The sequence below is a fragment of the Lactuca sativa genome, chromosome 2 (assembly GCF_002870075.4).
Source record: "Lactuca sativa cultivar Salinas chromosome 2, Lsat_Salinas_v11, whole genome shotgun sequence".
Classification (NCBI taxonomy): Eukaryota; Viridiplantae; Streptophyta; class Magnoliopsida; order Asterales; family Asteraceae; genus Lactuca; species Lactuca sativa.
This window is the reverse complement of record NC_056624.2, coordinates 11698776-11710964: the sequence shown is the minus strand read 5'-3', so window position 1 is coordinate 11710964 and position 12189 is coordinate 11698776. Positions and strand designations below refer to the sequence as shown.

The 12189-nt window shown below is 45.6% G+C and overlaps 2 protein-coding genes across 2 annotated transcripts; both read left to right on the top strand.

The window, feature by feature from the left end:
* The first annotated feature begins 284 nt into the window (after positions 1-284).
* Positions 285-11100, top strand: LOC111908464 (probable disease resistance protein At4g27220). Its single transcript, XM_052768770.1, has 3 exons — positions 285-485; positions 8977-8983; positions 9101-11100. Exons 1-3 carry the CDS (start codon positions 285-287, stop codon positions 11098-11100), a joined length of 2208 nt encoding a protein of 735 aa, XP_052624730.1.
* Positions 10680-12042, top strand: LOC111908465 (uncharacterized). The gene is made up of 2 exons (XM_023904293.3): positions 10680-11624; positions 11755-12042. Exons 1-2 carry the CDS (start codon positions 11169-11171, stop codon positions 12040-12042), a joined length of 744 nt encoding a protein of 247 aa, XP_023760061.1. The 5' UTR covers positions 10680-11168.
* The last annotated feature ends 147 nt before the right edge of the window (positions 12043-12189 follow it).

The following is a 12189-nucleotide window of genomic DNA, read 5'->3' as shown; positions in this document are numbered from 1 at the left end:
TCTTATAATTAATCAATCAAAAACCATTTTGTTGATTTCTTTTTTTTTTTTTTTTTTTTTGAATAAGAAATATCATTAACTTCTAGCAAGATTTTTGTTGATTTCTATTACTATCATGGTCATTAAAATTCTTAAAACTTTATCTTTAAGTTCATTTTGGATTATGAGATAGAACTTTTTGATCATTGGTCCTTACTCAATGCAATTAATGAATCTAGGGTACATTCAATTGCTCATCCATTACTAATTTCCATTGAAATGTGTCTAATCAATTGTTGGCTACTATGCAGGTGCTATCAAAAGAATATCCAAAAATGGAAGCTGCTAATGAAACCAAGAGACAGGTTGTTCCGATCCTCATGGTTCCCATTAATAGATACCTACGCTACCTCATTTTATGCACAATATATATGAGGGAGATGGTTATCAAAATGACAGAATTAAATGTCGTAAAAGACGGTGTTGTAACATCCGGATTTTACCAGGTATAATGTAAGTTTAATTGTGTTAATTTGTAAGAGGGACTCGGCGAGTCAGGGCTCAGACTCGCCGAGTAGAGACGCGGGATTGAGCAAAGATGCGCGCTTGGACTCGGCGAGTCCAGGGCATGGACTCGGCGAGTCTGCGCTGTGTTAAGAAACCCTAAATCTCCGGGTTTGTGGCCTATTTAAAGGGCCTTATGGCCGACTTTGTGCTCACCCAACCCCAGAGAGAGACCCTAAAGAGATCTAGAGCGTTTGTGAGGAAGGAGAGGCCAATCTTGAACTTTTGTGGGTGTTGTTGCAAGGAGGAAGTGTTCAAGGCAAGAGGAGGCTGAAGGAGGTGCGACTTTTGTGGTCTTTGAGCTCATAGAGGCTGTATTGAGGTATTATTCTCGAACCTTCTTCACTTTTGATGTGGATTCTTAGTGTTAGGGTTTTCTAACCCTTTTAGAGGTTGATTAAGTGGAGTAGTTGGTCCCTTCTCGAGTTTGTGTCTTGGATCTGGACCCAAAGAGGTCCAGAGACCTTAACCCATGGGGCTTTATGAGTCATTTTGGGAGTTTTGAGCTTGGAATGTCACTTTTGGGGCTAAATCACCATTTTGGACCATTTAGATGTTATATGTGCGTCAAGGTCTTAACTTTACGTGATTATCATGCTTGGGGAGGCCAGATCTATGATTTTATGGAACAGATCTGACCTCAGAAGTTGTTTTGAGTTCGTGCATGGCATGAACTCGCCGAGTCCAAGAACAGACTCGGCGAGTCGTATGAAGGTTGCCCGTTAACCACTCAGTGAGTGGACTTGTCGAGTTGGGGAAATGACTCGGTGAGTCTGGGAGAGTCAGGGGTCTAAGTTCAAGTTGGAACTCGCCGAGTTGTTCTTGGGACTCGGCGAGTTGAGTCGTGGTGGCCCCACAACTCGTGCCAGGTGGAGCTCGTCGAGTTGGGGGAAATACTCGACGTGTCAAGGAAGGATTTCAAGGAAGTTGGTGCATGTGCACGAACTCGCCGAGTCGCCATAGTGCACTCGCCGAGTCCGGTCAAAGTTGACCGTTGACCAGCGTTGACCAAGAGTGATTGTTATAGTGTGATCAACTCTAGATTGAGAGAGAGTTAATTAGGGATGTATTGTGCTATAGGTGGACTTCAGCTCGGCGGATCGAGTGGTTAGTGATTTCAGGGTTACGAGTTACCGAGACACACGAGGTGAGTCTCCTCACTATACTTTACCTTGAGTAGGTAACCAGAGTTATGTGATAGAGTATTCATATGCTATGTATGTTATGTGTTGTACTGCATGATTTCTATGTGATTTATGTGGTGCATGTTTATCAGAGCCAGAACCTGAGGGTTCACAGAGTTTGGGTGCACGGACCCACAGAGTTATAGCCTCGAGTGGCTAGTATGTGTTATATGTGGTATTTTGGGGAACTCACTAAGCTTTGTGCTTACAGTGTTGATGTTATTTGTTTCAGGTACTAGTGACGACCGCGGGAAGGCGCCGGCTTGATCCGTACACACATGTTTGGAGTTTTTACATGTTGATCTTGGGGATTTTGTATTGATATGTTGAACAGTTAAATGGTTGTTTTTATGAGAAACAAGTAAAAGGGTTGTTTTATGAATATTAATGGAATTATGTTTTTATAAAAAAAAAAAAAAAAAAAAAAAAATTGGCTTTAAATTTTCGGTGTTACAAATTGGTATCAGAGCCTTGGTTTGAGGGATTCGGGTACACCTTCGGGGGTATTTGAACTCAAACTGAGGAAATGAAGAGATATTTTCAAAATAAAAACCAAAAATTGCTAAGAGTAAAAGGTTTTCCAGGAAGAAACGTGTGTACGATCAGTCAGCGCCCGAACGGTGAATTCCCAAAATACCTTTTATTATGAAATAACTATTATTATGATGTGTGTGTGCATGCTAGAATAAGCTAAGTATTGCTGATAGGGCTAGAGTGGCCTGTTTTGTGATGCCTTAGCTTAGGAATGGTGAGCTGCTATGAGACGCTGAGAGTAATTAGGTAGCAGCTAGGGTTTGTGTGAGACCTGTTCAGAGAGAGATTTAAGCGTAATAGAGTACTTGGGGACTGGGATCCGAAGAGGACGATTTGGGGTGTGTACGGAGACGGTGTGGACAGTAGTATTGGGCCCGTACTACTAAAAGCACCGGAGCGGTACACAGTTCAAATAAGAATCTGGGGATGCCAAGAATCAAGGAGGGGTGGATTGTTGAATGTAAGAGTATTCGAGTAAATTCTAATTATCGCATATTGTATTTCAGAGGTTGATCATGGTGAGGACACGACACATGCCGGAGGATGCCGGGTCTAGTGATGAGGACATTCGGCAGATCATTCATGAGGAGGTGGCTGCGGTCATCAGAGCCGAGATACCAGAGATGTTCGGGTCTATTAAGACCGCTTTGATTGAGACATTTGACGAGCGCTATGCTGCTCTTTCCGAGGCTGCGGTCGCAGCAGCTACCGCAGCGATTGCTGCGGCGAGACCTCAGGGAGGTGATGCGATGTTGTTCAGGGAGTTCAGCAACACCAAGCCACCAGAGTTTGATGGTACGCAGGACCCGGTGGCAGCTATGAGGTGGATATCTGATATGGAGGGATGCTTCTTCACTTGCTCGTCCCCTGAGCATTTGAAGGTTCGGTTCGCATTGAACCAGCTTCGCTTGGGAGCGAAGGACTGGTGGAAGTTTGTGTCTGCGCATTTCACACCGACCGAGCTGTCGGCAGTGACCTGGGAGAGGTTCACTTCCATGTTCCGGGATGAGTATGTTCCTCAGGTGGAGAGGGAACGTCTGGCGCAGGAGTTTCTGACCCTCAAGCAGGGTACCGAGTCGGTTACAGCGATTACGAGGATGTTCCAGGAGAGGGCGATGTTTTGCCCTGAGCACGTGTCCACCGAGCAGGCACGTATGAGCCGTTATCTGAGTATTTTGAGGCGGGATATTCGGGAGTTCGCTGCGAACTCCTCGTACCGGACATTTGCCGAGCTTCAGGCAAATGCTCGGAAGAGGGAGATTGAGCTTGAGACTCAGGCCAGGGAGGAGGCGGAGTCTATGGGGAGGGATCGGCGACCGGCACAGTTCCAGCCGGCAGCCAAGCGGGCCAAGCCCGCTGATCCCAGACCCGGGAGTCAGAAGGGCCGCACATGTGGGAAGTGCGGCAAGGGTCACGATGGCGCCTGTCGGGCAGGGTCTTGCTACAAATGTGGCAAGGAGGGGCACATGGCTAAGGACTGCCCCAAGGGATTTGCAGTGTGCTTCCACTGCAACCAGACTGGACACCGGAAGGCGGAGTGCCCGCTGCTGCGCGGAGCATCTCAGGGGTCTGCTCCCGCCGCCATCAGAGCTACTGCTGCAGAGAGTCGGCCCGTGAAGGCCGAGGCACCGAGGGCTCGGGGGAGAGCCTTCCAGCTGACTGCGGAAGAGGTCCGCGCTGCACCCGACGTCGTGGCTGGTATGTTCCTTTTCATTATTTATTTATGGTGTTGAAATATTATGCTTATATCATGCTATGCTTAGGTACCTTCCTTGTGAATTCTGTACCTGCTTTAGTATTATTTGACTCGGGTGCGAGTCGATCTTTTGTATCCCTGACATTTAGTCAGCGCATCAGTGTTAGTCGTGGAGTATTGAGTCGGCCTCTGCGAGTTTCCATAGCCGCCGACAGGGTGATTTGTGCTACAGAGGTCTTCCGGGGATGTGTATTGGAGATATTCGGGGTCGAGTTTCCAATCGACCTGATTCCGATTGCGATGGGTGATGTTTGTGTTATAGTGGGCATGGATTGGTTGAGCCGATTCGGTGCGGTTATCGATTGCGAGCGACAGCTGGTAACTATACGCGATCCTAGTGGGGGAGTTCTTTTAGTGTACGGCGAGGGTACACGTTCTGGGTCAGCCTTTTGTTCGGCTGCTAGGGCGAGACAGTGTTTGCAGCAGGGCTGTAAGGGTTATGTAGCGTATGTGATGGATACGCGGGTGATCTCCGAGAGACCAAGCTCTGTGGAGGAAGTTCCGGTGGTGCGGGAGTTTCCTGATGTATTTCCCGAAGAGTTACCAGGAGTGCCTCCCGCGAGGCAAGTGGAGTTTGGCATCGATTTGGTTCCGGGGGCTGCACCTATTGCTAAGGTGCCGTATCGCCTTGCTCCTCCAGAGATGCAGGAGTTATCCTCGCAACTTCAGGAGTTGCTGGGGAAGGGGTTTATTCGGCCGAGTAGCTCGCCGTGGGGAGCACCCATCTTGTTTGTGAAGAAGAAGGATGGCTCGCATCGCATGTGTATTGATTACCGGGAACTGAATAAGCTGACGGTCAAGAACCGTTACCCGCTGCCGAGGATCGACGATTTATTCGATCAGCTACAGGGAGCATCTTGGTTCTCCAAGATTGATTTGAGGTCGGGCTATCATCAGGTGAGAGTGCGGGACGAGGACGTCCAGAAGACAGCATTCAGGACACGTTACGGGCACTATGAGTTTGTGGTGATGCCTTTCGGGCTCACTAATGCCCCGGCTGTGTTCATGGACCTCATGAACAGGGTATGTCGGCCGATGCTGGATCGGTCGGTGATTGTTTTCATTGATGATATTCTGGTATATTCGAGATCTAGTGAGCAGCACGAGGAGCATCTGAGAGAGGTGTTTGGGGTTTTGAGAGCGGAGAAACTTTACGCAAAGTTCTCCAAGTGCGATTTCTGGTTACGGGAAGTCCAGTTTCTAGGACATCTCGTTAACCAGAAAGGGATTTTGGTCGATCCGGCCAAGGTGGACGCAGTGATGAGGTGGGAGGTGCCGAGATCACCTTCTGAGATACGGAGTTTCCTCGGGCTGGCGGGGTATTATCGGAGATTTATTAAAGATTTCTCCAAGATTGCGGTCCCACTCACCAGGTTGACCCGGAAGGGTGTGGCATTTGCATGGGGTCCCGAGCAGCAGACCTCCTTTGAGACGCTTTGCCAAAGGTTGTGCGAAGCCCCAGTATTAGCCCTTCCGGAAGGTATGGAAGGTTTTGTGGTATTCTGTGATGCATCGATCCTAGGATTGGGGGCGGTATTGATGCAGAAAGGTCATGTGATAGCTTATGCATCGAGGCAGTTGAAGCCTCACGAGACGAGGTACCCCACACATGATTTGGAGTTGGGGGCAGTGGTGTTCGCCCTCAAGATTTGGCGACACTACCTGTATGGGGTTCGTTGTACGATTTACACGGATCATAAGAGTTTGAAGTACTTGATGGATCAGCCCAACCTGAATATGCGGCAGAGGAGATGGTTAGATGTGGTCAAGGACTATGATTGTGAGATATTGTACCACCCGGGCAAGGCTAATGTGGTAGCCGACGCGTTGAGCCGCAGGGCGGAGAGCACTCCCCTGCGAGATGTATGTTTGAGACTGACCGTGATAGCTCCAGTTTTGGACGCCATTCGTGGGGCTCAGACCGAGGCCGTGCGTCCGGAGATGCAGAGGAGAGAGCGGGTTGTTGGGATGGTTTCTGAGTTTGTATCGGATAGTCGAGGCCTTATGACTTATCAGGGCAGGATCTGGGTACCGTTTGTGGGCGGTACACGTGCTACATTGATGGAGGAGGCTCATAGATCGAAATTTTCGATCCACCCCGGGGCCACGAAGATGTATTTGGACCTAAGGAAGGAGTATTGGTGGCCCTGTATGAAGAGGGATGTAGCATGGTTTGTCGAGAGGTGTTTGACCTGTCGAAGGGTAAAAGCCGAACACCAGAGACCGCATGGCAAGTTGCAGCCATTGGAGGTTCCCGAGTGGAAGTGGGAACAGATCACTATGGACTTTATCACCAAATTGCCGAGGACTGCCAGAGGAGTTGATGCAATTTGGGTGATCGTGGATAGGTTGACAAAGAGCGCTCACTTTCTTGCCATCAGTGAGAGCTCTTCAGCGGAGAAGTTAGCGGAAGTTTACGTGAGGGAGGTTGTATCTCGGCATGGGGTGCCGGTCTCGATTGTTTCAGACCGCGATGTGCGGTTCACTTCCCGTTTTTGGAAGAAATTTCATGAGGAATTGGGTACTAAGCTGCATTTTAGTATCGCGTACCACCCCCAAACCGACGGTCAGAGTGAGCGGACTATACAGACACTCGAGGACATGCTTCGAGCTTGTGTATTGGATTTTGGGGGTAGTTGGGACTCGTATTTGCCTCTAGCGGAGTTTTCCTACAATAACAGCTATCATTCGAGCATTGGTATGCCGCCCTTTGAGCTGTTATATGGAAGGAGGTGTCGGACTCCCATATGTTGGGGAGAGGTTGGGCCGAGGGTAATGGGCAGTACAGAGATTGTGAATCAAACGACAGAGCAGATACAGCTGGTTAGGCAGAGGTTATTGACCGCTCAGAGCCGACAGAAGAGTTACGCGGATAGGCGCCGGTCAGAGTTGGAATTCCAAGTCGGCGACTTTGTTCTCCTGAAGGTCTCCCCTTGGAAGGGAGTGATCCGGTTCAGGAAGAGGGGCAAATTGGGGCCCCGGTTTATAGGCCCGTTTCGTGTGATTGACAGGGTAGGCCGGGTAGCCTATCGGCTGGAGTTGCCAGCAGAGTTGGGGCAGATTCACAACACCTTTCATGTATCACAGTTGAGGAAATGTATAGCCGATGAGTCGGCAGTGGTTCCACTTGAGGATATTCAGGTTGATGCAAGCCTGAACTATGCGGAGAGACCAGTGGCTATTAGGGATCGAAAGATCAAGGTTTTGAGGAACAAGGAAGTACCTCTGGTATTGGTTCAGTGGCAACATCGGAAGGGATCAGAGATGACCTGGGAGCCGGAGGGTATGATGCGGGAGCAGCATCCGGAGCTGTTTTAGAGCGGGACTTCGAGGGCGAAGTCCAGTTCTAGTGGGGGAGAATTGTAACATCCGGATTTTACCAGGTATAATGTAAGTTTAATTGTGTTAATTTGTAAGAGGGACTCGGCGAGTCAGGGCTCAGACTCGCCGAGTAGAGACGCGGGATTGAGCAAAGATGCGCGCTTGGACTCGGCGAGTCCAGGGCATGGACTCGGCGAGTCTGCGCTGTGTTAAGAAACCCTAAATCTCCGGGTTTGTGGCCTATTTAAAGGGCCTTATGGCCGACTTTGTGCTCACCCAACCCCAGAGAGAGACCCTAAAGAGATCTAGAGCGTTTGTGAGGAAGGAGAGGCCAATCTTGAACTTTTGTGGGTGTTGTTGCAAGGAGGAAGTGTTCAAGGCAAGAGGAGGCTGAAGGAGGTGCGACTTTTGTGGTCTTTGAGCTCATAGAGGCTGTATTGAGGTATTATTCTCGAACCTTCTTCACTTTTGATGTGGATTCTTAGTGTTAGGGTTTTCTAACCCTTTTAGAGGTTGATTAAGTGGAGTAGTTGGTCCCTTCTCGAGTTTGTGTCTTGGATCTGGACCCAAAGAGGTCCAGAGACCTTAACCCATGGGGCTTTATGAGTCATTTTGGGAGTTTTGAGCTTGGAATGTCACTTTTGGGGCTAAATCACCATTTTGGACCATTTAGATGTTATATGTGCGTCAAGGTCTTAACTTTACGTGATTATCATGCTTGGGGAGGCCAGATCTATGATTTTATGGAACAGATCTGACCTCAGAAGTTGTTTTGAGTTCGTACATGGCATGAACTCGCCGAGTCCAAGAACAGACTCGGCGAGTCGTATGAAGGTTGCCCGTTAACCACTCAGTGAGTGGACTTGTCGAGTTGGGGAAATGACTCGGTGAGTCTGGGAGAGTCAGGGGTCTAAGTTCAAGTTGGAACTCGCCGAGTTGTTCTTGGGACTCGGCGAGTTGAGTCGTGGTGGCCCCACAACTCGTGCCAGGTGGAGCTCGTCGAGTTGGGGGAAATACTCGACGTGTCAAGGAAGGATTTCAAGGAAGTTGGTGCATGTGCACGAACTCGCCGAGTCGCCATAGTGCACTCGCCGAGTCCGGTCAAAGTTGACCGTTGACCAGCGTTGACCAAGAGTGATTGTTATAGTGTGATCAACTCTAGATTGAGAAAGAGTTAATTAGGGATGTATTGTGCTATAGGTGGACTTCAGCTCAGCGGATCGAGTGGTTAGTGATTTCAGGGTTACGAGTTACCGAGACACACGAGGTGAGTCTCCTCACTATACTTTACCTTGAGTAGGTAACCAGAGTTATGTGATAGAGTATTCATATGCTATGTATGTTATGTGTTGTACTGCATGATTTCTATGTGATTTATGTGGTGCATGTTTATCAGAGCCAGAACCTGAGGGTTCACAGAGTTTGGGTGCACGGACCCACAGAGTTATAGCCTCGAGTGGCTAGTATGTGTTATATGTGGTATTTTGGGGAACTCACTAAGCTTTGTGCTTACAGTGTTGATGTTATTTGTTTCAGGTACTAGTGACGACCGCGGGAAGGCGCCGGCTTGATCCGTACACACATGTTTGGAGTTTTTACATGTTGATCTTGGGGATTTTGTATTGATATGTTGAACAGTTAAATGGTTGTTTTTATGAGAAACAAGTAAAAGGGTTGTTTTATGAATATTAATGGAATTATGTTTTTATAAAAAAAAAAAAAAAAAAAAAAAAATTTTGGCTTTAAATTTTCGGTGTTACAGGTGTTGAGGAGAAAATGAGGCAAAACATTAGTAACAATCTTGAGGTTCCTGTCCAAGTCGGGGGTTGGTTGGGTGATGTAGAAAAGATCAATGCAAAAGTCGAAAATGTTTCTCGTGACACTGGCAGCTGTTTTAATATAAAGATTAGATACAGGGCAGGGAGGAATGCCTTTGAGATAAATGAGGAGATCGACAGTGTCATGAGACGATACAAAGAGATCAACCGGGCAGATCATCCAATTCCTCCAGGAAGGGTTGATTCCATGAAGCCATCCACATCAACACCATCAGCTGAACACAATGACTTCCAATCAAGAGAGGTGACTTTTACAAAAGCACTCAAAGCACTCGACCCGAACCACAAATCCCACATGATAGCCTTATGTGGGATGGGGGGAGTAGGGAAGACAACAATGATGCAAAGGCTGAAGAAAATTGCTGAAGAAAAGAAAATGTTTAAGTTTATTGTTGAAGTGGTGATAGGGGAAAAGACAGACCCTATTTCTATTCAGGAAGCTATATCATATTACCTTAGTGTAGAGCTCAGCGAAAAAAATAAGTCGGTAAGAGCTAATAAGCTTCGTCGAGGGTTCAAGGCCAAATCAGATGGAGGTAAGAATAAGTTCCTCATAGTATTGGATGATGTGTGGCAGAGTGTTGACCTTGAAGATATTGGTTTAAGTCCTTTTCCAAATCAATGTGTCGACTTCAAGGTCTTATTAACATCACGAGACAGAAATGTATGCACTATGATGGGGGTTGAAGGTAATTCGATTCTCCATGTGGGGCTTCTAATAGATTCAGAAGAACATAGATTATTCTTGCAGTTTGTAGAAACATCAGATCATGAGCTCCATAAGATAGGAGAAGATATTGTAAAGAAGTGTTGCGGTCTACCCATTTCCATCAAAACCATGGCATGTACTCTTAGAGATAAAAGCAAGGATGCATGGAAGGATGCATTGTTTCGTTTAGAGCACCATGACATTGAAAATGTTGCGTCTAAAGTTTTTAAAACGAGTTATGAAAATCTCCAAGATGATGAGACTAAATCCACTTTTTTGCTTTGTGGATTGTTTCCAGAAGATTTCAATATTCCTACCGAAGAGTTGGTGAGGTATGGATGGGGATTGAAATTATTTAAAAAAGTGTATACCATAAGAGAAGCAAGAACTAGGCTCAACACCTGCATTGAGCGGCTCATCCATACAAATTTGTTGCTTGAAAGTGTTGATGTTAGATGGGTCAAGATGCACGATTTGGTTCGTGCTTTTGTTTTGGGTATGTATTCTAAAGTGGAGCATGCTTCAATTGTCAACCATGGTAATACACTAGAGTGGCATGTGGATGATACAGATGACTCTTATAAAAGACTTTCATTAACATGCAAGAGTATGTCCGAATTTCCTAGAGACCTCAAATTTCCAAACCTAATGATTTTGAAACTTATACATGGAGATAAGTTCTTGAGGTTTCCTCAAGACTTTTATGAAGGAATGGGAAAGCTCCAAGTTATATCATACAATAAAATGAAGTATCCATTGCTTCCCTCGTCATTTCAATGCTCCACCAATCTTCGAGTGCTTCATCTCCATGAATGTTCATTAAGGATGTTTGATTGCTCTTGTATTGGAAATCTGTTAAATCTAGAAATGCTTAGCTTTGCTGATTCTGGCATTGAATGGTTACCTTCTACAATCGGAAATTTGAAGAAGATAAGGCTATTGGATTTGACAAATTGTCATGGTCTCTGTATAGCTAATGGTGTCTTTAAAAAATTGGTCAAACTTGAAGAGCTCTATATGAGAGTGGTTCGTCAACATAGAAAGGCGGTCAACCTCACTGAGGATAACTGCAATGAGATGGCAGAGCGTTCGAAAGATCCTTCTGCACTAGAACTTGAGGTCTGTAAAAATAGCGTTCAACCAAAGAATATGTCATTTGAGAAGCTACAGCGATTCCAGATCTCAGTGGGGCGTTATTTTATGGAGATTCCATAAAGAGTAGGCACTCGTATGAAAACACATTGAAGTTGGTTGTTCAAAAAGGTGAATTATTGGAATCTCGAATGAACGAGTTGTTTAAGAAAACAGAGGTGTTATGTTTAAGTGTGGGAGATATGAATGATCTTGAAGATATTGAGGTTAAGTCATCCTCACAACCTTTTCAATCCTCTTCGTTTTACCATTTAAGAGTCCTTGTCGTTTCAAAGTGTGCAGAGTTAAAACACCTCTTCACACCTGGTGTTACAAACACTTTAAAAAAGCTTGAGCATCTTGAAGTTTACAAATGTGATAATATGGAAGAACTCATACATACCGGGGATAGTGAAGAAGAGACGATTACATTCCCCAAGCTGAAGTTTTTATCTTTGTGTGGGCTACCAAAGCTATCGGGTTTGTGCAATAATGTCAAAATAATTGAGCTACCACAACTCATGGAGTTGGAACTTGACAACATTCCAGGTTTCACAAGCATATATCCCATGAAAAAGTATGAAACATCTAGTTTGTTGAAGGAAGAGGTAAATATAGATTTTTAATGCTAATACATTACAAAGGATCTTTTCAGTTAAATCTTTCAAAATATATTGTAATTTGATTGTATGGGGTATAATTGTTGGATGGGACTATTAATAAATGATTATCTTGTAGGTTCTGATTCCTAAGTTAGAGAAACTGCATGTTAGTAGTATGTGGAATCTGAAGGAGATATGGCCTTGCGAATTTAAGACGAGTGAGGAAGTTAAGTTCAGAGAGATCGAAGTGAGTAACTGTGATAAGCTTGTGAATCTGTTTCCGCACAAGCCCATATCTCTGCTGCATCATCTTGAAGAGCTTCAAGTCAAGAATTGTGGTTCCATTGAATCGTTATTCAACATCCATTTGGATTGTGTTGGTGCAACTGGAGATGAATACAACAACAGTGGTGTAAGAGTGTAACGACCCAAAATTTAAGACTAAAAATTTCTTTTGATAAAACATTACTTAAAGTAAAATCATTGATTCAAAGCATAATTAACGTAATAGTTTTCAAACACATGTCCATTATCAGAGTAAAACATTCCCAGGTTGACAATCCTATGGTGT